Source organism: Schistocerca cancellata, chromosome 5 (assembly GCF_023864275.1).
Source record: "Schistocerca cancellata isolate TAMUIC-IGC-003103 chromosome 5, iqSchCanc2.1, whole genome shotgun sequence".
In the NCBI taxonomy this organism is placed as follows: domain Eukaryota; kingdom Metazoa; phylum Arthropoda; class Insecta; order Orthoptera; family Acrididae; genus Schistocerca; species Schistocerca cancellata.
Window position 1 is genome coordinate 562,304,529 of NC_064630.1, and position 26,500 is coordinate 562,331,028.

Below are 26,500 nucleotides of genomic sequence, written 5' to 3' on the forward strand. Positions count from 1 at the left end.
TTGCACCCCCCCCCCCCCTCTCTCTCTCATGTGCACATGATGTGTGTATGTGTGTGCATGCACATGAGGACCTGTGTGTACTCTAGCTCGAGGAGGGATTACTCTGAAAGCTAGCAGGTTTTCTGCTTTTGTTGTATGTGTCTGTCAATGAGCAATGTAATATCTTTCTTGATTTAGTTCATTCTTAGGTACTACCCTAATAACTTTAACAAACCTTGTTTGAAAACAAAATTTGTTATATAATTCTTCACACCCATAAATTCTGATTCTTCAGGCACATTGCTTCTGAATTACAAGCTGTACTTTTAGTATTATGAAATTCTACAATAATATGATAATGCAATATTTTGTAATGTTATTATTTCAGATGGTAAAATCGAAAGATGCTGTGGTAGAACCAAGGAAAAAAGTGACTGCTTTGGAGAGGAGGAATGATAATTCATTGCTTGGTGGCAATGAATTGGATTCATCAAATCCTCAACGTAGTCGGGGGAAAAAGAGAGAAAAACCAAAAAAGAAGAGGCCAACAAGATTGAAACTTGTTATTCTTCATGAACGTCAGCTGAAAAATCAGCTGAAGAAGTTACAGGAATCAGATTTACTTCAAGCAGAGAAAGTGTGTTTTGGCACAGAAAAAACGATAAATTTACTAACAACAGAGGGCGAAAAGTTAAAACAAGTGGAACATATTACCAATATGTCAGACAATGAATCAACAAATTTATCAGCAATAGGGAGCATAAAGCTGGAACATGTGGAACCTGCTGCTAATATGCCAGACAATGGAATTGTTAAAACTGTGCCGGAGTCAATGTGTTTACCAACAACAGTGGGCCTAAAGTTAGAACAGGTAAAGCATCTTTGTAACTGTTCAGACAGTGAAGGTGTTGAAACCGTTTCCGTATCAGCGAATTTGCTAACAACAAGGCGCATAAAATTAGAAAAGCTGGAACCTGTTACTAATATTTCAGACAACAAAGTTGTTGAAACAGTGCCAGGATCAACAAATTTACTAGCAACAGGAGGCATAAAGCTGAACCATGTGGAACCTGCTGCTAATGTGCCGGACAATGGAAGTGGTAAAACAGTGCCAGGGTCAATGTGTTTACCAACAGCAGGGGGTCTAAAGTTAGAACATCTTAATAACATGCCAGACAATGAAGCTGTTGAAACAGTTCCAGGATCAAGGAATTTACTAACAACAGGGCGCAAAAAATTAGAAAAGCTGGAATGTGTTACTAATATGTCAGACAGTGAAGTTGTTGAAACTGTGCCACGATTCATGAATCTGTTAACAGAGGGGGACATAAAATTAGAAAAGATAGAACCAGTTACTGATGTGCCAGACAATGGAATTATTGAAGCAATGTTGGGAGAAACAGATATGTCAAAAGAAGGCAGATATAAGTGTGAGGCACCATCCTCTGATAGCAGGACTGCAGCAGCAAGTACGAATCAGTTTTGGAATGCTGAAGATGACAGTCAGACCTACACGCAAAGCAGTCTGCACATAAACAATAATCAACCATACGAAAATGAAAGAGGAAGAGTTCCTGATCTTATGCCATCTTTATTGTACTCTGCAACAGAGATTCTGAAGAAAGAAAAGCAAGAATTCATTAGTTTAGTGAAGGAAAGTAGTTGCATTGTAAATTTGAAGCAAGGCCAGCATTCTGTAGCCACTGCTGGTGACGACATTAAACCTACCCACATTTCATCAAATGCCATAAAACGTGAAATTATACTTAGCTCACCGAATGAGCATTGTACAGGTAGTGTGGAAAATGTCAGTTTTACAGATTCAGATACATCTAACAAGCTACATCAGATCAAATGCATAAAGTTTCCCAAAGGTGAAGATTGTGATAGTCCCTCACACCATGAAAAAACAACACAGAAGACTGAAATTCACAGCAGAAAATTCAGGCCGTAAGTATATAATTACTTTTGTCTTCATACAGTATATGACATGTACAGCTGACATTTTTGATTTGACATCACTTATAAGTGAAACTGGATTTATAAGGTATACTGCATTTCTTCTCAAAAATATATTATAACACTGAAAAGATTTTTGTGATTCACCAAGTCAGGCAGACTTATAGTTGAGAGGAATAGGCTTCTAATCCTAATCTGATTATCCTGATTTCGGTTTTCTGTGGTTTCAACAACTTTTGTAACTGTAACATTCTGTTACCCACCATTAAACTCTCCTTCAGAGTTGCCTAAATTAATTGGTGAACTTCTGCTAAGCTAATTACATCCTGACATTAAGTAATTAAAACACCACACCCCCATGAGCTACTGAACACCACTTAATCCTGCTTTCAGCCAAATTTGGTGTGCCAGCGGCCCGAATTCCTGCGATTCTCAGTTGAGAAACTGCACTATATCTCACTGAAGTGAAGACATGCTACATGCTTCAAATAGGCATTCATACTGGTGCCCACTGAAGTCTTGCATACATGCAGAACCGACTTGTGATAAAGTGGCCCAGTTATTTCCAGATCATGGAGAGCATTAAGAGACTGCACATTGAGTTATTATTTGTAGAAAGAGTTTCAGTGAAGCAAGTTACTAAACTCCTGAAATACAAACAACTTGGTGTAGTATCCATTGCTGTGAAGTTTATCATATCCATAATTAAAATAAAGGCATGGTAACATGTAATAACTTCTTGCATATAAATTCTTATATCTTCAGGAGGAGTGGGGAAACAAAGGGATTGCTGAAGTGCAAGATATAGCATAATGCACAAAAGTTCTCTGGAAAAAAATATCTGCATTTTCATTGACATATGGCTTTTCAGTGTTACTGGATTGTGTGACAACAATAGTAACTGATGTCAAAGTAGGACTACACATCTCATACTCTGTGGCATGTTACAACTGCATGGAATGGGGGTGCACCACAGTCCATGCTAAAGGTCAAATAATGTGTGAGAAATGTATTGCGGCTGCACATTTGACAGGAATGACAAGCTCCTCACCTGACATCTATGGCAATTGCTCAGGTAGTCAGGTGAATAGACCCATATGATTGCTGAAGTGAAAAAGATGTAAAATTTCCCTTATACGATTAATAATAAATGTAATTGGTTTGTGTGTGTGTGTTACAGTGTAATCAGCTGTGAGTGTAAAGTTCAGTTTCAAATGTAATTAGATTCAATCATGTTGTTAAATAGTTTAGACTAACTGGTCAAAGTGATCTGCTCTAAATCCATTGGACCATATAGCCATGGTCCTGTTTGATAGACTGACATGACCATACTATCACCAGTATGGACATTGACATTTGGGACTGAGGGAACCAGTGAGTCCCTCAAGTGACACTCCCCACCCCCATCCACTACTGCGGTCTCCCCACCATGGCAGAAAGACAAGGGGAAAGACAGAAGATGACCTCGACATTAAAATGTCTTCTATACTGCAGTGGAACTTGAATGGTTTCAGGACATATGTAGAGGAACTACTTCTATTAACTCAGGGGAGACCAATGTGTGTCTGTCTTTAAGACACACATTTTAAATTCTCTGAGCTATGTGGTTACATTCTTAAAAAAAATGACGACCACAGTAGAGAGAGAGCTGAAGGAGGAGTGACTATTTTCATCAACAAGGCCTACCAATCCATTCTCTCCCTCACAACCAGCCTGCAAGCTGTCGCTGTACCAGTACATGTACGTCATCAGTTGATGATATGTTTACTTTATCTGCCCCCATATGCGGTGCTCGCTGTCACTGTACCAGTACATGTACGTCATCAGTTGATGATATGTTTACTTTATCTGCCCCCATATGCGGTGCTCGATTAAGAGACTCTCCATGATCACCTTACTCAGCTCCCCCAATATGCTTTGTGGCTCTGCAACAACATGCCCCCAGGGGCAGAGTGCTTGAGAGCCTTCTCTCATCCTCACGTGCACCTTCATCAAACATGGGGTTGAAAATGCACTTCTGCACTCTTTCAGGGTCATTCACTGCTATTTATCTCTTAGTAAACTCCACACCCTTGCACATACAACTCAATGGGAAGTTTTTGATGACCTACACTCAAGTGACCACTTACCAGTCTGGATTCACCAGCCAGACAAAGTGATGCCCAAAGGACATCTACCACAGTGGATGCTTCATAGGGCAGACTGGACACTTTACAGCCAACTTGCTGTGTTTGAACAATGTGACAGTGTCCAGGAATAACTTGATCATATTATCCAAATGGTCCACCACACCGCTGAAGCATCCTTTCCACAGTCTACAGACCAGCTGAAAAGGCAAGCGGTACATTGGTGGAGAAATGCTTGGTGCACTCCAATCAGGTCCAGGCAGGTGGCTCTGTGTCAGTTCAAGTGCTGTCCAATTGGGAAGAACCTCACAACCTTCAGCTAGTGAGGGTGAAATATTGCTGCATTATTAGTGAGAACAAGAAGATATTGTGGCAACAGTTCCTGATCACCATAAACCATTCTACTAAAAGAACAGCTGTATGGGATGTCATCAGGAGGATTTTTGGGAGAGGAGGGTGGTGCCCAGTGGCTGCCGTAACAGGGAATGGAATCTGAAAACCACTTTTGAGATATTGCTATGACTATGGTGGCTCATATTGCCCCAGTTACCACCACCACCACCACCACCACCACCAGTCAGGATCCAGCTTTCTGGCACCACAGAGTTGCTGCTGAGAGGGGCAATTGAGACTTGTGGTCCACCACTGATGAAGAATACAGCTGATCCATTTCCATGTGGAAGCTGGACTCTGCACTGTTTGTGGCTCATGGCATGGCCTTGGTTATGACAGAATCCATTATAGTATGCTATGGTACCTCACAGAGAGAAGCAAAGATATTCTCCATGCCATTGTATGTCGTTTGTGTGCCAGGTCACTTTCCTGACTCTTGGCAAAGAGACAATTTTAATTCCTCTTTTAAAACCTGGGAAAGACTGCATGTGCCCAAGTAGTTAAGCAGTGTTGCCCTCACTAGCTGCATTGGGAATACCTTGTAGTGGATGATCAATTGCTGTCTTGTCTGGATCTTAGAATCCAGGCAGTACCTTAATCGCTTTCACCTACATCTACATCTGTACTGTGCATGGTGTTGGGTACATCCCATTATCCCAATTACTAGGGTTTTTTCCCCATCCCATTCACATATGGAGTGTGGGAAGAATGACTGTATGCCCCTGTGCATGCAGTAATTGTTCTAATCTTGTCCTCATGATCCCTATGTGAGTGATATGTATGGGATTGTAGTATATTCCCAGAGGCATCATTTAAAGCCTGTTCTTGAAACTTTGGTAATAGACTTTCTCAGGATAGTTTACATCTTTTTTCAAGAGTATGACAGTTCAGTTTCTTCAATATCTCTGTGACAGTCTCCCATGGATCAAACCAACCTGTGACCTTTCACACTGCCCTTCTCTGTACAAGTTTAATACCCCCTCTTAGTCCTATTTGGTATGGGTCTCACACACTTGAGCAATATTCCAGAATTGCTTGCACAAGTGATTTGTAAGCAATCTCCTTTGTAGACTGATTGTACTTCCCGAGTATTCTACCAATAAACCGAGTACTGTATGAGTTGACCAATTCCAGTGGTGACTCATTGATATTATTGACTCAGGATACTATACTTTTTTGTTTTGTGAAGTGCACAATTTCACATTTATGAACATTTAAAGTAAATTGCCAATCTTTGTACCACTTTGATATGTTATCAGAATCTGACTGAATGCTTGTGCAGCTTCTTTCAGATAGTACTTCTTTATAGATAACTGTTTCATCTGCAAAAAGTCCGAGGTTACTATCAATATTTTCTGCAAGGTCTTTAATATACAACATGAATAGCAAGGGGCCCAACACACTTCCATGGGGCACAACTGAAGTTACGTCTCCATCTGACAATGACTCTCCATCCAAGATAACATGCTGCGTTCACTCTACCAAAATGTCCTCAAACCAGTTACAAATTTCACTTGAACCCTGTATGATCGTACTTTTTGCAATATGCATAGGTGTGGTACTAAGTGAAATGCTTTTCAGAAATCAGAAAATACTGTAGCTACCTAACTGCCTTGGTCCAAATCTTTCAGTATGTCGATCTGAGAAAAGTGCAAGTTGCATTCCACATGATCACTGGTTTCGGAATCCATGCTGTTTGGCATGGAGAAGGTCATCCTGTTCAAGAGCCCTCATTGAGCTCAGAATATGTCCTAATATTCTACAACAAATCGACATCAAGGATATTGGACAGTTGTTTTGTGGATCACTTCTGCTACACTTCTTGTAGATTAGTGTGACCTGTGCTTTCTTCCAAGAACTGGGCACAGAGATTTATGATAGATAATAGTTAGAAGTAACTCAGCCACAAATTTCAGTATAATATGGCAGGGTTTACATCGGCCCTGGAGCTTTGTTTTAGTTTTAATGATGTCAACTGTTTCTCAATACCACTGTCACCAATACTTATTTCATTCATCTTTTCAGTGGTACGAGCTTTAAACGGGAGCAATTCTCCAGGGTTTTTCTTAGTAAAGGGACATTTGAAACTGGAATTAAGCATTTCAGCTTTTGCTTTGTTACCCTCAGTTTCAGTTCCTGTTTCATTTTCTATTGAGTGGATACTAACTTTGGTGTTGCCAACAGTCTTTACATACAACCAGTTTGGGTTTTGTGAAATATCATGTGACAATATTCTGTTGCAATTGTCATTGAAGACATCATGCATTGCTCTCTTGAGAGCCAAACATGTTTCATTCTGCATCTCTCTACCAATAGCCCTATGCTTTATTTTGCAGCTATTGTGCAGTAACCTCTGTTTCCTTAGAAGTGTCTTTATGGTGATTGTATACCATGGAGGTTCCCTACCATTATGAACTGTTCTACTGGGTACATATCTGTCCAGTGCATGGTCAGCTATTCTTTTAAACTGGAGCCCCAGAGTTCATCTACATGATCCTGCTCCATGCTGAAAGATTCAAGTTCCTCATTGAGATATGACACTTCTGATTTTTTTTTGTCTAGTTTACTGAACATTTATATTTTTCTGCTTGTTTTAACTGTCCTTTGTACTTTGGTAATCATTGTTGCCACAACCGCATTATGGTCACTGATTCCAATTTCAAAGTGGGTATTATCAAAGAGGTCAGGTCTATTTGTTGCCGTTAGATACAATATATTTCCATTACAAGCAGGGTTCCTAACTATCTGTTCTAGGTAGTTTTCAGAGAAGGCATTTAGTAATGTTTCACAGGATATCCTTCCACGTCCACCACTAACAAAACTGTAATTATCACAATTAATTGTTGGATAATTAAGGTCTCCACCAATGATAAAGGGTGATTGGGGAACTTAAGCGAGCTGAGGTTTCTGTAAAATTTTTGGTTACATCAGGAGATGAGTCTGGTGAGTCTTGCCCAAACAATCTCACATGAAGCTTCATTTTTTGTCAGTGGATTTGAGTTTCTTATCTACTATGACACATACGCCATCTCCGATTTCCAAGTTGCGTATCCTTTTGATATACACTAAAATTTCCTCTGAAAATATCTCTGCTGTCAGTTTCAGATTTCTACCAGCTTTCTCCTTTTCATTAGCACTTCAAACTCTGGCATTTTGTTGAGAATGTTTCTGCAGTTTGCCATTAGGATTTTAATACCGTCATCTGTGGGAGGCATTTCTTTTGATCGTACACTGATACTTCCGTGTTCCCCACGGCTATCATTATCTGGATTGGATGGAGAGTCACACCTAATCTAAAAACCCTTGGATGCACCCCCACACACAGTCAGCTATTTGAATAGTAGCCTCTGATGTGTAGTGCACGTGTGACCCATTTAGAGGGATCCTACAGTTCTCAACCCTACGATGCTAGTCCAGGAAGTTGCAGCCTAGCTTGTCACAGAACCTTTGAAGTCTCTGGTTCAATCCTTCCACTTGACTTGGAACAAAAGGGTCACAATCAGTTCCTGGGATAATGCTGCAGATTGCGAGCTTCATTGAAACTCCATGCACAAGGCTGGTCTTCTCAACCTTCTCTGCCATTCACTGGAATGACACAAATATAACCTGGGAGCTCAGATGATAGGCATCATTGATTCCCACATGCACAACTATCTGCAGTTGGTTGCATCTTGGTCCCTCAGTGGCTGCACCTGGTGTCCTTTCCTGTCCCTTGCAGCCATTTCCCTAAGGGATCCAATTATTTGCCATACATTTGAACTCCCGACAATTTATAGATCCCTACCCATTTGATTTTGTCTCCTCTTGACACCAAACAAAACAGTGTGGGTTCGGGAAGTATCACTCCACCTTTGATAACCTGGCCTTCCTGGAGGTGGCCATACAAAAGGCTTCCCTGTGCTGGCATCACCTTTTGGGTATATTTTTTGACATTGAGAAAGTCTACAGTACTACTTGGAGGCATCTGATCCTTGGTCAGCTCCGTGAATGTTTTTTTTTTTTTTTATGTCTTCTCGTTTTTATTTGATCCTTCTTCTTGCCATACTATTTTCAATATCCAAGTCATTGATGTCCTCTCTGGTTTGAGCAGGAGAAAGATGTCCCTCACGGTAGTGTTTAAATGTGACTGTCAGTGCCATTGCTATTAATAGTATTATGTCAAACTTAATTGTTGTGTCCAGTTTTCCTTCTTCATAGATGACTTCTCTGTCTATTGTTCCTCTTCAAGGCTTGCAACGACAACACATCAGTCGCAACTAACTCTTCAACAGTTGTAAGAATGATCAGGGAAGAGAGGTTTTAAGTTTTCAACCAAAAAGTCTGTGTGCATTTTTCTTAACCATTCCCATTCTCTTTTAAGCTTCCCTGAGTTGAGGACGAGGGACACCGTTTTTACTTTTAAAGCAAAGTGAGATTTTGGGCCTCTTATTTTACTGGAAACTTCATGGTTGCCACACCTTAAAGATCTGAAAAGATGGTCCCTTGAATCAATGAGTATTTTCAAAATGTCTTAGCCACAATTCATGGGGGGCAGAAAGGACTTTTTGCTTCAATCTGATGGAGCCTTTGTGCGATCTTGGCCTGATTATGGGTGCACGATATATAGGTTTGCAAGACCATGTTATTTAAAGCTGTTGGATGTGGTGCACCATGCAGGGATTTGGCTGGACATTGGAGTGTAGCAAATGTGTCCCATACTGGGGCCTTGCACTGAGGCTGATGAGCCACCACTTCGCCTCAGGTGACAGTTGCTCATTGTGTTCCAGGCATATAAAATGCTGTCCATGCCATACATACCTGCATACTATACTGTTACTCCATCTCGAATTGAAAGGCTTTTTTGTCATCAGCAATGAGTGATTAGACCCAAAGGGATTTTCATGAAGGACTGCCTTTTAGAGATGGGTGTTGCTGATTTTAACATTTTACGGCAAGGTTGGAGCAGATCTCCACGTTGGCTCCTACAGAGGCCCAGAATTGTTTTACATTTGATGAATTTTAAGAAAGATTGCGCTCTCAGATTTACCTTCCAATTTATGTTCTTTAACATTTTAGACAGAATTCACAGTTTTACAATTGTGTATACAGATGGCTCCCAATGAAGGGACTCCCTTGACTGTTTCACTGTCTTCCCAAATGTGTGTTCAGGATTCGCCTTCATTTAAATATCTGGATGTAACATTGCAAAGCGATATGAGATGGAACGATCATGTGAGAACTGTGGTAGGGAAGGTGATGGTTGACTTCAGTTTCCTGGGAGAATTTTAGGAAAGGGTGGTTCATATTGGATTGAAAGAAGACATCGAAGCATTTCAGAGGCAGGCTGATGGATTTGTTACCGGTAGGTTTGAACAACACGTAAGGCGATGCTTCAGAAACTCAAATGGGAATCCCTGGAGGGATGGTCACATTCTTTTTGAGAAACACTGCTGAGAAAATTTAGAGAACTGGAATTTGAAGCTGACTGCTGAACGATTCTACTACTGCTAACATACATCGTGCATAAGAACCATGAAGTTAAGATATGAGAAATTAGGGGTCATAAGGAGGCATATAGATGGTCATTTTTCCCTTACTCTGTTTGTGAGTGGAACAGGAAAGGAAATTAGTAGTAGTGGTACAGGGTAATCTCCATGACGCACAGTATGGTGGCTTACAGAGTATCTGTGTAGATTTAGATGTAGATGCTTTACATCAAAATTGAGGATGGCACATTAGTGGAAGAAGTAAAAGATTATTATGCCTACGAAGCAAGTTTACACAGGATGGCTGTAATAAGGAAGATATCCAAAGTAGATTGGCGTAGCAATGAGAAAAGAGCTCTAGTGATATAGATATGGAACTCAGCAAGAAATTCCTGAAAGCATACACCCCAAGCACAGATAGTATGGAAATGAAACATGTATCATCAGAAATTACGAGAAAAGAAAACTGGAATATTTTGAAATGTGATGTTATCAAAGAATGTTAAAAATTAAATGAACAGCTTGCAACATTCCTCTTACTATGGTACAACAAACCTCCAAATTTCAGGTTCCAATACTGTGTCTTCAGTATTCAGATTTGTGTCATTTTGATGCATATCATAAGAGTACATGTTCAGTTAAATAATTTCCTAATCAGTAACTCAACTCATTATATGCTGACTCCATAGTTTTCTTCAGGGGTGATAAATGTTGACTCAGTTTTGAATTATGAACAAACTGCAATTATCTTTAAAAAATCATTGTGGATCATGCAGGTAGTATCAGTAATTAAAACAAGCTGCCACATTTTTCTTTTAAGTTGCCTATTATGTATTTTTGACTCCAAAATAAGCTTCTAAACCAAAATACATTTTGTCTCTACAACAATTATGTTACAAATTCTTTACAGAAAAATAAACACCCAACTGCCTATTACCAGATACTAACTCGAACTGTGAACTCAGACTCCATTATGCCAATCATGACATGAACATAAATATTGCCTAAATGATGCTTTCTTCAAAATTAATTGTTACAGTGCAATTTATTTTACAGTTAATTGTTATAAGCAAAACATTACTGATAAATTAGTAATTACTTTTCTATAAATTTTACATAAAAATATAAAAGTTGAAGAAAATATTATTCAAGTTCTGTTGTAAGTTTTGTAAAATGTCATTTCCAAGTTACTAGTTATCATAATTATTTAATCCTTAACAAGTAAATACATACTTGAAAATGAATTTACATTCATTTTTCTACTGTAATTGTTAGCACCCAATAGTATCAGAAGGTTTTGGATTTCTCTTCTGTAGTTTTTGATACCTAATGATATCATTTTGAATTCACAGTGCTCGGCAGCAATCTGAAGTTGATGAATGACTACGTATGTACCAGGTGGTTATAATGAAAGTGCAGCTGCTTACAGAAGTCCAGTGTGGACTGTAATTATTGTATGACAGTGAAACTTGTTAGTTATTGTAATGTATTAATGCATAACTAATTAATATAGGAAAAAAATCAGTTCTAATTTCGGCCACTAGGTGTGAATACCAGAAAGATGTATAGAAATATTTCCATATGTAATGGATCAGGGACAGGACAAGGGCAGAAAAGGTCAAACAAGTGAGAAAGGCATAATGTTGATTTTATTATTAACCATCGCTTTTACAGTTTGTTCAATATGACCACTGGGGATGTCGATAAGGTGCTGTATGGTGCCAGATTTGCACCTTGTGGCCAATATTGGAACTAATTTTTTCCCATATACAAAAGTTCTGCATTGACACATTAACATACTGCTTAGTTTTGCTGCCATATGATAATTACGGCCCACACTGGGCCTCTGTGAGTTGCTGCAATATAATTATAACCACCCAGTATAACACTGAGGTAAGAAAAGTCATAGGATACCACCTAACTTTGTATCAGGCCTCCTTTTGCCCAGAGTAGTGCAGCATTTCTACACGGCATGGACTCAACAAGTCATTGGGAGTCCCCTGCAGAAATATTGAGCCATGCCGACTCTATAGCCATCCAGAATTGCGAAAGTGTTGCTGGTGCTGAATTTTGTGCACAAACTGATCTTCCAGTTATGTCCCATAAATGTTTGATGATATTCAAGTTGTGTGATCTGGGTGGCCATATCATTCACTCAAATTGTCCATAATGTTCTTCAAACAAGTCACAAACAATTGTGACCCAGTGACATTCCATTGTTGTTTGGTAACATGAAGTTCATGAATGCCTGCAAATAGTCTCCAAGCAGCTGAACGTAACTATTTCCAGTCATTGATCTGGTTCATTTGGACCAGAGGACCCAGTCCATTCCATGTAATCACAGCTCATACCATTATGGAGCCAACAGAGCTTTTACAGTGCCTTATTGACAACTTGGGTCCATGGGGTATGCATTACACACAAACCCTGCCATCAGCTCTTGTTGTTGTTTTTGTGGTCTTCAGTCCTGAGACTAGTTTGTTGCAGTTCTCCATGCTGCTCTATCCTGTGCAAGCTTCTTCATCTCCCAGTACCAACTGCAGCCTACATCCTTCGAAATCTGCTTAGTGTATTCATCTATTGGTCTCCCGCTATGATTTTTACCCTCCAGTACTAAATTGGTGATCCCTTGATGCCTCAGAACATGTCCTACCAACCGATCCCTTCTTCTAGTCAAGTTGTGCCACAGACTCCTCTTCTCCCCAACTCCATTCAATACCTCCTCATTAGTTATGTGATCTACCCATCTAATCTTACCAACTGAAATTGGGACGCATCTAACCAGGCCACAGTTTTCCAGTCCTCTAGTGTCCAACCAATATGGTCATGAGCCCACAAGAGGCGCTGCAGGCAATGTCATGCTGTTAACAAAGGTACTCGCATCGGTCATCTGCTGCTGTAGCCCATTAATGCCAGATTTCATTGCACTGACCTAACAGATACATTCATCGTACATCTCACATTGATTAGTGTGTTTATTCATGCAGTGTTGCTTGTCCCTTAGCATGGACAACTCTACACAAACACCACTGCTCTCAGCCATTAAGTGAAGCCTGTCAGCTAATGTGTTATCCATGATGTGAGGTAATGCTTGAAATTTGGTATTCGCAGCACACTCTTGACACTGTGGATCTTGGAATATTGAATTCCCTAATGATTCCCGAAGTGAAATGTCCCATGCATCTAACTCCAACTACCATTCTAGTTTTGAAATTTGTTAATTCCCATCATGTGGCCATAATCACATCAGAAATCTTTTCACGTGAATTACCTTAGTACAAATGACAGCTCCACCAATGCACTGCCCTTTTATACCTTGAGCACTTGATACTACTGTCATTGGCATATGTGCTTATTGCTATTCCATGACTTTTGTCACCTCAGTGTATACACAAGGCCGTTCAGAAAGTAAGTGTACTGTCACCATAACAGGCTGCAGCCTTTTTTTTCTTAAGGGTTGGCAAGACTGAGTGGTAGAGGAGGATCTCCTGACTCAAGCGACCATAGCATGAACGCGGTAATACGTAAACTCATGTTGTAGTTCCATTTGTGTGAAAGATATTGGTAAGAAATCCCACCAAGTGTGAGCCATTGTGCTGTGATCCATTTCCTACTTTCAGAAGGAATAACACCTACAGAAATTTTTTCACAAATCAAAATAGTTTATGGTGAAAGTGTTATGAACAGAATGAATACATTTAAGTGATTTAGGAAGTTTAGTGAAGGCAGAACAAATGTTCATGATAAACAGAGGAGTGGAAGACCTTCCATTTTGACTGATGAGTTGGTGGAAAATATCAAGGAAACTTTTCATGAAAACCACCAGTTGACAGCAGTGAAATTTCTGCATTGTGTCCACAACCCCCCAAAACTCTCATTTACAGTCACAAATACACTGGAATACTGGAAACTGTGCAGATGATGGGTCCCAAAGTGGCTGATAGAGTAGTACAAGAAAAATCAGGCCAGTAGTGCCTGCTTGTTTCTTGAGCAACTTGAATTGGAAAATGAGGATTTTCTGAGCTCTCTTGTGACTGGAGACAAAACATGGTTGACTCATTACATGCATTTTGTGACTGGAGACAAAACATGCTTGACTCATTCCATGCATGTGACGAAAAAGCAGTCATCACAGTGGCATCAGACGAGTTCCCCATCTGCTAAAAAATTCGAAATCAGAATTTCAGGCAAAAAAATCATGACCTCAGTATTTTGGGACTGAAAATGCATCATTTTAGTTGAATTTCCACCTTGGGGGAGACCATCAGTGGCAATGATATTTCAAAACCCTAAAAAAACTCAAAAGGAACATTAAAAAATGGTGGGGGTGGGGGTTGTGGGGGAAATGCTGATGAGAAGAAAGTGCTTGTTGCATGACAGCTCCCATCCTCACACAGCTTTAGCCACCAAGGCAGTCTTGGACTCATTTGTTGGGGTGTTTTGAACCCCCACCCTCTGCATTCCCCTAACTTGGCGCCATCAGATTATCATCTTTTCACCTCACTGAAGGCACATGTGAGTGGAGTTAAATTGTCAAACCGTGAGCAAGTGCTGAAAGAGGTTCTGAAGTGGGGGAAGGAACTGGCGGGAAAGTTCTTTGAGCAGGGCATAAAAAAAACGTGTGTCACAGATCACCATATGCATTGATTGGGATGGCGATTATGTGGAAAAATAGTTGACAAGAGTATGAACAACATCCTGTAATTTTTCTCAGGTACACTTTTTCTAACAAAATATAAAAATCTAGTACACTTACTTTCTGGCTTTGCCTTGTATATAACTTGATTAAATCGTGAGATACAGTATCAAGTGAAAAATACTAAAAAAAAGGTGGGAATGGAGTCCTGTACAAAACACTTTCAAGAAGAAAGATCAATGCACAATATTGTGATGCTACAACATCCAGTAATAGTTACCTTGGCCCTGGAAGGATTTATAGATGGGAAAAACAGTGGAGGTATAACAGGGATCGAATATGCAAAACAGATTACAAAGAATATTATAGATTTTTTTTCCATCTCAGCTTTCTTACTGATTTGATGCAGCCCACCATGACTTACTCTCCTGTGCCAACCACTTAATCTCAGAGTAGTGCTTGTATCCAACATCAATTTCAGAATAGCACTTGTATCCAATATCTTTGATTGTTTGTTGGATGTATTCCAATCTTTGCTTTTCCCAACAATTTTTTTCCTCTGTGTCTCCCTCTAATACCATGGAAGTTATTCCCTGATGTCTCGTTGCATGTCTTATCAACCTGTCCATTCTTATAGTCAGTGTTTTCTGTGTACCCCTTTCCTTGCCAGCATTGTTGAGGAGTTGTCCATTTCTTATAATTTTAGTTCATTGAACTTTTTGCGTCCTTCTGTAACACCATGTCTTAAAACACTACAACTGTCTTCTTTTTTTTATTTTTCCACAGACCATGATTCACTTCCATACAATGCTGTGCTCCAGTCGTACATTCTCAGAAGTGTCTTTGCCATGCCTTTTGTTAGTTGTGAAACTTTGTTGGCTTCTGTCATATTTGGGTTAACACTGTGACAGTGCCAGAACCTTCTGTATATATGACTGTGCCGTCGGCTCCTGGTGCTGGGCTCTGTTCTTCAGTTGTTGTTCTGCTATGTGGACTTGCTGCTGGTTATCAACAAAGGTTTTCTTAATTTCCACTTGACGTTTGTCACAAGTCTTGAGCTTTTCCTCACTGTTCTCAAACTGTTGCTGGGCTATACAAAAGTAGGCACTGGGAAAAAAAAAATCACCCCACCTTTGGTATTTAGTAATATGCTCAAGTGTCTTTAGCTATTTGTTCAGATCCTGGCCAGAATCTCTTCCTTAAAAAGAAAGAAAAGGTGTATACCTGATGTTCACCTGATTCACCTATGCTTTTGTAACTATTGGTACTTTGACAGTGTGGACTGTAGGACTAATGTACTGTTTGTACCTGAGTTTCTGCCTCTCTACGTGACAGCTTTTGCTTAGTGTTACTGGAGCCACAGTGATGGTTTTGTAGATACCTGGAGTCTCCACCAAACTATGTCATGTAGAATGCAGAACGAAGTACCTGTTATGAGAGGATGGTCATTAACAATAACTAACACTTCATACTGAAAGCACATTTATTAAACACATACAAAGTACATGCAGAGCTTATTTGGCCCCCTCAGAAGATTGTGGTCCTATTTCTATATACATAGAACTTTCTAGGAAATTACAATATTCCAAAGTAATGTGTCTCAGGACACTCTAGAAATCACAAAATTAAATGATAAATAAATTCAGAAAGCGGGCTACCAGCCAGCGACTAAAACAACTGCAATATGATGAACGAGACACATCAGAAACAAGGCGAATTGCCAGTGATCTTATATAATTTTTTACCTTTAAAATGTTGGCACAGATATGATGTGGAAGAGTCTCTGTCATCGTTGGAAGTATAGAATTTTGTAAAAGTAGGCAGCAATTGTGATGTGGCTAACAAACCATCATGCTGTTATGGTGACAGTATTGGCAGCTGTTGCTGCTGAAGAATTACCATTATTGCACCGTGTGTTGTAGTTACTGTTGGTGGTGGTGTCGCTACTGTTGTGCTGGGGGCAATGTTCACTGCATTCATGTTACTTGATGAGCCGCATGCAGCTCCTGGCATTTGACAATTGGTGAGTGCCTCAGGGAAATCAACCATTATACTGAATGTGGGTTCCTGAGCTTAGAGCTGGTGAGCACTGTACACTTATAAAATGCCTCAGTGACCATCCTGCAGCCTGCCAGTGGAAACTTGTGGAGTGGAGAGAATAGGTATCTAGAGCAAAATATGCAATTCAGTGATGATACAAACCTAGATGTACTACATGCAGATGGTGTTGATAGCTGTTTATGTGAAACAATTGCTGACATTTAACCTAAGGGGTGCCAGCTACACCTCAGTTGTATTGAGCTAGTCTAAATAATGCAGAGTTCTATCTGAATCAACCTTTATTTCCCCTCCTGCTCAGGGAAACATAGTTTCTAATTCATCATAAAAAAAGAAAAAAGCTCACAACAAGATGGGTGCACTGCCTGGGAGCCTTATTATTCACACAACAAAGTTGGGAACAGACAGGCCACCAAGAGCATCAGCATAAAAAAGAATTGCATTCAGTAGGCCACCAAGAGCATCAGCATAAAACAGAATTGCATTCAGTAACAGGGCACAGAATGTATCACAGAATGTTATTCTTATTCTTTGAAATGAGAGAGATGGGAGGTACCACTTAAGTATATCAAGTGCTTGAGGAATTGCATTGCCTTTTGACAAAAACAGCTGTGTTGATGCAGATCAAACAGAAAGTGCATAGAGGCATGGTGATACTTACTGTGAGAATATAATCAAGAAGAAAGGTACTCAAATGGAAAGCAGCTTGGAGGTATAATTGGATACTGTGCAATATTCTACCAAAAAACATGTAAACAAAGCATCAAGTCTGTCAGTGAAATATCACAGACATTTCCACTTCATTAGCCATGATTACAAACACTTATTGTGAATAACGTAATGCACATTTTCAGAATGACTCTTCCACATAAAAGCTTATTTGATCTCCTGTGGGACATATCTATGTACACGCATTCCGTGAGAAATACTCATTTAGCAGTGGGTCTCAAAAATAAAGTGAATAAAATCTGTTTATGAAAATGTTAAAGTACAGAAGCAGATAGAGTAGCTACATAAGGTGCTGACACTGAAGAAATATGCAATAAAATCAAGTTAGGAGTGTTAATTTCAAATTTTTTCCATCAAATGTCATTTACAAACATCTAAACACAAAAAATTAAATGCTAGACAATATGCTCCCAAAACAAACAGCTGTCATTGGAGGAGCTTCTATCATCTAACAATCTTTTGAGGTAACTACAGTTTTGTAAGTGGTGGGCATGATATGACTTGCTGCAAAACAATACTGTATGCTTTCTCTGAAAACAACTTAGAACAGGTAGCTTGGAAGCCCACTCATAATGGAAATATATTAAGATCTAAAGACAATACAAATGAGACCTCTTTGATGATGTCCACATTGAATCTGCTATCAATTACCATAAAACAATTCGAACAACAATGATTTACCAAAGTACAAAGGGCAACTGATATAAGAGAAAGATGTATGTGCTCAGTGAACTAGATAAAAAGGCAGTAGAGCTATGTCTCAGTGAGGAACTCCACATTTAGCTCATATATGCTGAATGAAATGTGGTAGCTTTTAAAAGGGCAATACCTGTTGGCTTTGGTGTCTTCTCATCATAAGATCAACACAAAGCTCAAAGAGATTCTTGTTATATGTTAAGGCTGTCAGAGACACCAAATAAATAAATGCCTAGACCCTCAAGGATGACACATGAACTAAAATTGAGGGTAGCACAGCAAAAGGACAAGCAATGAACTGAGTTTTCAAATTTTCCTTTACAAAGGAAGATATAGAAGTGGTGCCCCAGTTTAATTCTTTCACTACTGCAAAAGATGAGTGGTATACGTGGTAGTGCCTGTGGCTTTGAGAAACACCTGAAATTGCTAAAATCAACAAAGCTTCAGAGCAAGTTGGAATTCTGTAGAAGTCTATACAGAATTTGCAGCTGAGTTAGCAGACCACCCCCCTTCCCCTTCTTCTTAACTATAATGTAGGTCTACTGCAGATCCCACAAACATCATCTACATCTACACCTACACCTACTCTGCTATTCACAATTAAGGCCTTCAAGCTGTCCCTCTACCGTTCCACTCTCAAACGGTACGCGGGAAAAACTAGCACTTAAATTTTTATGTGCGAGCCCTGATTTCTCTTATTTTATCCTGATGATCATTTCTCCCTATGTAGGTGGGTGCAATCAGAGGAGAAAACTGGTGATTGCCCTTAATGATTGGAAGAAAGTGCAGGTGACACCCATCTCCAAGAAGTTATCCATAATACTACTGTTCAATATCTTTGACATTTATGTGTTACAGTATCTTGGAATATGTTCTGAGCTCACCTTAATTAGATACCTTGACCTTATTTATGCCAGCCAGTATGGATTTTGGGAACTTTGGTCATGCTTAACATACTCGCACTTTTCTCACATGACATTCAGAAATCAATGGAGCTATGGAATTGGGAATATTCAGTATTTCTTGACTTTTAAAAAGCATTTGACTCAGTACTACATCAGTGCTTATTAATAAACATATGATCATATTGGATATGAAATGAAATTAGTGACTGAAGTGAGGATTTTGTGGTAGGGAAGGTACATCATGTAATGTTAGATTGAGAGTCATAAACAGATATAAATAACTTCAAAATGTGCCCCAGAGATGAGTGGTCAGAACATTGCTGTTCATGTTGTACAGGTGTTGGACAAAAATATGGCAACACTGTGTGAGAAACCCAATTTTAAACATATGAGTAAATGCAGGTGCTAACCAAGACTGCAGGTTTTGCTGTTGTATTTGATCATGTATGCACTTGTGGAATGTGTTGCAAATATCAAACATGTCAGAACAGTGTTCTGTGTAGTTGTGAGTGCATTATATCAGAGCTAAGTGAATTTGAACACAGGCAAATTGTGGTGTCATGGGTGCTTGTGGTTGTGACAGATGGTCATTGAAAATGATTGTGACAAAAAATAAGAGGGCAACAGCTGCAAAAACCACTGCAGAACTGAATGTCGCACTTGTAAACCCTGTAGGCACTAAAATAACATGAAGAGAGCTCCATAAGTGGGGAACTGCAGGACAAGGTTGAATTCCAAAACCACTCATCAGTTATGCAATTGCTAGTAACAGGAAAATGTGGTGCAGAAGCTGTGAAATCTTCCCTCTGGAGCAATGAAAGAAAGTTGTTTTGTCAGATGAGTATTGTTTCACACTGTTTCCAACTCTTGTCTGAGTTTACATCCCAGAAGTAAAACACGGGGAGGGGGGGGGGGGGGTCAGTGGTGATTTTGGTAGCCATATTGTGGTATCCCATGGTTACAGTGCAAGGTTGCGTTACAGCAGAGTATTAGCCCTTTTGGCTGATCCCATGGTATGTTGTTTTTTTCCCCAATGGTGATGCTGCGTTACAGAAAGACAAGGCCTCTATTCACACAGCTCACATTTTCTGGGAATGGTTTTGTGAGCAGAAGAATGAATTGTTGCATTTGCCCATGGCACCACAGTCATCAGATCTCAGTATTATTGAGCCTTTTTTAACTACTTTGGAGAGAAGGGTAGGTGACTGATATCTGCCTCCATCATCCTTACGTACTTTGCAGGAAGCATAGTATACGACTTCCTGAAAAGCCATACAGGACCTGTGAAAACCGTACAGGGATTGTATTAATTTATTCCAAGATGACTGGAAGCAGTTTTGAAAGCCAACTGTTTTCATACCCGTATTAGACATGGTAATGTGTTGTGGTTTTGATGTTTCCATATTTTTGTCCAACCCGTGTATATTAGTGACCTGGTAGGCAGTATAAATAGAACCCTCAGACTTTTGCACATGATGCATACCTATATTAAAATAGAATCTTTAAAATGCTACACAGATATCAAGCCAACTCTTGTTACAAATTCAGAGTAGCTGCACAGGATAGCTGTGCGGTCTAAGGTGCCTGGCCACAGTCCCCCCCCCTGTTGGAGGTTCGAGTCCTCCTTGGTGTGTGTGTGTGTGTGTGTGTGTGTGTGTGTGTGTTAGTGTAAATTAGTTTGTTAGATTAAGTAGTGTGTAAGCCTAGGGACCGATGGCCTTAGCAGTTTGGTCCCATAGGAACTTACCACTACCTCCATTTCAGAGTGGTGGAATGTTCAGAACTGTAAACTTATTCTGTGACTAATCTATTGATGAGTTATAGTTGGAATCACTTAACTCACACTAATGCTTGAGTGTAACAGTTTCCTGGCATATCAACTGAAATGATCTCATAGCCTCAACCATAGACGAAACAGTTGGCAGACTGTGAATCAGTGGTAAGATGCTGGGAAAAATCAATCTTCTAAGGTGACTACTTTCAAAACCCTCAAGCATCCTCACCTAGAGTATCACTCAAATGTTTAGGACCCATACCAAAAAGAATCAAAGGTGAATATTGAATGTATACAAGAAGGGACAGAATGAATGGCTTTAGTTGTGTTTGGTTCCAGGGAGAGAACCGCAGAAATGCTGAAAAACCTGAATTGGCAGATGCTTGAAAATAGATGCCAGTTATCTCATGAAAGCCTACTTACAAAGTTTCAACATCAGTGTTAATAGAAGGATTTAGAAATATACTTCAGTCCCCTACACACTGTGCCCTTAGGGACTGTGAAGACAAGAGTGGAATAATTACAGCATGCATATAGGCAAATACGCAGTCATTCTATTTAAACTCCATATGCGAATGGAATGGCAAGGAACTCTGATATGTGGTACAACGGATATTAACCTCTGCCATGTTGTCCTTGATGATTTGCAGAGTAGTGATGTATGTGTGCATATGAATGTAGAAATCTGTAACATGTGATTAATTGCAATTTCTGTTTCTAGGTACACAGAGGTTTTTTTCAACATTAAGTTATATGTATTATCTCCCCTTACCCCCTCTCCCTTCCCCATCTTCTCTTGTTATTGACCAAGGTGTGTCTGGCTTTGTACAGACTTGAAATAATTCTATACTTTTTCCTCTGGGTTAAGTGATAGGCATTTGCCAAGAGCCCATCACCGGTTTTTCTGTATATTTCATTTATTGTTCCTCCTGGTTTTTCATGTCGTTTATACTTGTTTATGATGATGTATCACTGCAAAGAGCACTATTCCTGTTTTATTAAGGTGAGATGGGAAATTGTTTATGTTTAGTGACTACATGAGTGGTTCCAGTATTGGAATTAAGGAACACCAGTAGTAATTTGTCCCCTCTCAGAAGAAGATTCATCATAAAAATTGCAGAGCATGCCCCTTTGCTTTCTGTCAGATGGATATTAAGTGAACCGCTCGCTCATTGTATCTTGAAAGCCCTAAACTTATGATTTGCGCATTTGAATGCCTTAGATCTTAGGAGTTTTATTACATTCTTAGGGAAATGTACATCCTGCAGGCAGTCTTGTTTGTGAAACTAAATTGAGAACACAATCAAGTGAACAGTAATGTATTCTGCAAGGCAACACATGGGGAAGCGAAAAGTTTCACAGAATTACAGGTAATAAAATGGCTGCAGACTGTAGTCCACATACATGGGAGAGCAATTTTTTACTGTGTACTATCATCTGATTTTAAGATATGTAATTCAAATAAAGAAATGCTTTTATCCAGTAGAAGATTTCAGATTGTAATGCCCCCTTGTAAAACCGTTAGTAGATATGAGCCACAAGTGATGGTAGGTAATTTCTGACCCTCACTTTTTATATCAATGTATGCATTTGTCTTTTACTGGTAAGAGAAGCACAATTAGTACAACTTTGTGTCACACCATACCTATAAGATAAAGCTATGAAAACGTCTGAAAGCTGATTGTGATATGGAGAGCAAATAAATAAATAGTAGATGGGATTTTCAGTGGAGATGCCGTTCTGGAATCCAAATGTGCGTGATTCAAAGTCTAATATTTTCAAACATGCTCAACCATTCTATAGTAAATGAAAATTTTCTAAACTTTTGAGTGTGAAGCTAATAGCAAAAGTCTCTGTTATTAATAGCTGTCCTAATATCTTTGTTAAATGGGCATTTATCAATGGCATACTTTAGTCTCACTGGAAAGATACTTTATGCAGTTGAGAATTATTAGTTTGTTACCAATTCTATGTCATTCACTTGCTTTGATTGGACAGGCAGTGTGCTGTTTACAATAATATTACCACAACTGAATGAATACAACATTGCAGTTTAAATTGTGATACTAAAATGGTACTATAAAACATACTAAAGTTAAGAACTAGATTACTATGTTTACAGTAATAAGACAATCTATTCTATAACATTGTGTAGATAAATACTAGAGTTAGTGCTGTCTTCACTGCACTGAGTTGCAGCACTTGTTGACACTGATGTTCCACCAAAGATGTATTCTTCAGTACTGTCAACAGTTGCGCTTTTAATGAATATAAAATTTTAGTTCTAAATTACTCCATATGAATTACTCCATATGTAATGACTGAATAGCCTTAGGTCAACCATTGAATAATGTTAGGGCCACTTGGGAAGCTGCTCTTTGTCTTTGTTAATCGATATTTTTATTTATTTATTTACACGTCAAGTTCCTTAGGACCAAACTTAGGAGTCAATCTCCAAGGTCATGGAATGTGTCAGTACTTGAAATTACAACATAAAAGTAATAACAGAAAAAAATAAAATGTTTGTAAACCCAAAAAAAGTCAAGCCATAAGTTGAAGTAAACGCAATCAACAATATAACATAACAGAATATGCTGTGTTGAACTTCGTTTTACTTTTTGTAGGTCACATGATTTGTCTTTGTGTGAATGAGGTGGCTGAAAATATATAGGCTGAAAACAATGAGAATCCTCATGTGCAAAAATTGGTTTACAGTGGTCAGGTTTTTTGTTTAAGGTAATGATCCTCATTGCTTTCTTTTGCAATAAAAGCACATTCTTGGAACAGGTAGAATGGCTCTGCAGTAACAGCCCATAGCTGATATGGCTTTGAAACATTGTGCAGTACACTTTCAGTAGATACTATTATGATATTACTCTTCTTAGGGCGCTGATAACCTCGCTGTTGTGCGCCCTAAAACACTAATCATCATCATACTCTTCTTAGTTTCCTCAAGTCAATGAAAAACACTAGAAGCTTGACTGTTGCTGTGTCACCCAGTGATCTAATATTGCTGAGGGTGAATATCATCCTGTGTGTTCTGTCTTCATTAATTTTCATTGTGTTCGTGATAAACCAGGGATCCAACTGAATGCCTTACTAAGGTGACAGAATAGCAATGCTAATAGACTCCTTGTCTACAGAACCCAGACATACATTTGTAACTAAGTCATGCCATGTTGCATATCATAAGAGGTTATTTCCTTCAAAACAACTTAAAAGCTGATCTTTCATTACCTACTCTATCATTAGCTATCACTGATGTTATATATATATATGGGCCTATATATGGGCCTGTATCTCAGTATTTCATGTGGATATCTTTTTTGCAAACTATGGCAGTAGTGTGTGGGTCATTTTCAGGAAGTCTGAAAATTCTCTGGCATGAAGGTTTTATTATTATTATTATTATTATTATTACTGTCACTGGTTGTGCAAGTTCACAGATTATAGTTTTTAATATGGTACAGGACATGGCATAAATGTCAGTGCTTCCGGGTTGTAGTTCTTGTATTATTTTTATTATGTATTTTGAACACACTTTCTTCCGCAATACCATGCTGCAATTATTTGCGATTTTCACATCAACTGCAGGATCTGTTCCAAAGTTGGATTTTACGACTTGTTCTTTGGGTACAGATTTAAATCTATACACTCGCAAACTGGAGGTAAAGTACTGCACACTGTCTAGGCCATACCAAGGTGTCAACAGGAAAAGTTTTAAGTCTGAAGTATTAAACCAATCGAAACAGCACAAAAGCTAGAAATGTCAACAGCACACATAACATGTCAAGAGAGCAAACAAGCAGCCATATATTATTAGCCCATCCAGCTTCTAAACTAGCAGATGTGCCGAGTAGGCACCTTGTCACCTCAGACACCAAAGAAGCTTAAAAGTACAAACAGTGCAGGCACTCCCTGTTGGTGGCTGCTGTAGCCAATTCAATGGCTACCAGCTTCATTGGTCTGCATTGTTTGTTGCCATGGCACTATTGGCAGGTGCAGATACCAAATCCCTCCCCTCATTAATGGGCATGTAAGGGTGAAAGTGTCCAAGTCTGTGTCTTAAAAGTTTAGGGAGAGGGGGGGGGGGGGGGGAGAGAGAGAGAGAGAGAGAGAGAGAGAGAGAGATGCCAAAAGTCCAGTCAGCAGTTCCATATGGACATCAGTATCCTCAACTGTGGCTGCCCCCCTTCTGGTCCGGGGGTTAGAATAGGCCCAAGGTATTCCTGCCTGTTGTAAGAGGTGACTAAAAGGAGTCTCGCATGTTTCAGCCTTTACATGGTGGTCCCCTGTGATGGTCCCGAAGAGCAAGCGTATTGGGGAAGGGCGCCTTACATGGTGCATAGTGTCCATCGTGCGCTGAGACCTCTCACATCCTTCATTGATGGGGATCTGCACTTCCGCTTATTCCCCAGCTGTTGGGCGAGGTCACTCTTCTGGGTGCGTTTTGCTCCATCCTCTGTGCAGTATCACTTTCTGCACTGTCGACGATAATGGAATTCTTAGCTCGTTTGCGCCTGATATCCAGCACGGTAGCCATTCTGTTGTGGTGGGGCCACCATGTACCCTGTTGGCTGTAGCCCCCTAACCATAAAGGAATTGCTATACTGATGCCTGTGCCATTAACTCCCACGTATACCAAGGAGAAGATGCCCGTCACCCTGGGGCATCGGGACTCCCGGCATTGACCATCCTGCCAGGTGGCCTTTGCTGCGGCTGGGTGGCATCCATTGGGAGAGCTCCTGGTCAGAGTGGGTGCCATCAGGGTGGATGACACGCCATAAAGCATAGTATGTCATCTCTTGCTGGTGGTCAAACACCAGCAGTGTCTAAGCAGTCAAGATCTAACTTCAATGCTAAGAAATATGCCCCCAAATCGTTCCCCCTCCCTGGCCACACCATGGGAGGAACGCCAGGCTAAGGATGGCAGCCAGCAAAGCTTTTTCACCCCGGTACCTTGTATGTACGAGAGTTGATGGGGAATCTTTCTTGTCAATGAAACCTCAGGTTTTTTTGTTTTTTTTTTTTTTTAATTATTTTAATAGCATTTAGAGGACAAGTTTGGGAAAGTGGAGAGCTTGTCCAAAATGCAGTCAGGATTGTTCTGGATCAAAACAACATCCTCTGCCCAGTCACAGGCACTACTCGCCTGTGACAAGCTGGGGGATGTTTTTGTTTCCGTCACACCCCATAAGAGCTTAAATATGATTCAGGGTATCATATTACATAGGGACCTTCTTTTGCAGTCTGACGACGAGCAGCATGTCAATTTAGAGTGACGAGGTATCCATTTTGTCTGGCGCATCCACCAGGTCTGAGAGATAACAGGTTGCCACCAGTGCCTTCATCTTGGTCTTCGAGGGTGGCACATTACCCGAGAAGGTCAAGGTGATGGTCTACCGCTGTGACGTAAAGCCATATATCCCTCCCCCGATGCACTGCTTTAAATGCTGGAAGTTCGGCCATATGTCTTCCCAATGTACTTCCAGTCACCTGTCGGGATTGTGGACGCCCTTCACATCCCAATACTCCATGTACCCTGCCTTCCATATGTGTCAACTGCTGAGAGCACCATTCACCTTGCTCGCCAGACTGCAGGATTCTCCAGAAAGAAAGAAAAATAATGGAAGTACAAGATCCTGGACCGACTGACCTACACTGAGGCTAAGAGAAAATATGAGAGGCTACATCCTGTGCGTATGACCTCAACCTACACCGCTGCTATGGCAACAGTTCTACCATATTTTGTTCTGTCATGTACAATTGGCTCTCACAGC

At 39.9% G+C, this 26,500-nt stretch overlaps 1 protein-coding gene across 2 annotated transcripts in view; it reads left to right on the forward strand.

Moving 5' to 3' along the window:
- Positions 1 to 26,500, forward strand: part of LOC126187453 (uro-adherence factor A) — a 126,724-nt gene that overhangs the window by 51,478 nt on the left and 48,746 nt on the right. For both annotated transcript variants that reach the window (XM_049928543.1, XM_049928544.1), the window contains exon 3: positions 368 to 1,929. In XM_049928543.1, coding sequence (XP_049784500.1) covers positions 368 to 1,929 — 1,562 coding nt within the window. The remainder of the gene's footprint in view (positions 1 to 367; positions 1,930 to 26,500) is intronic.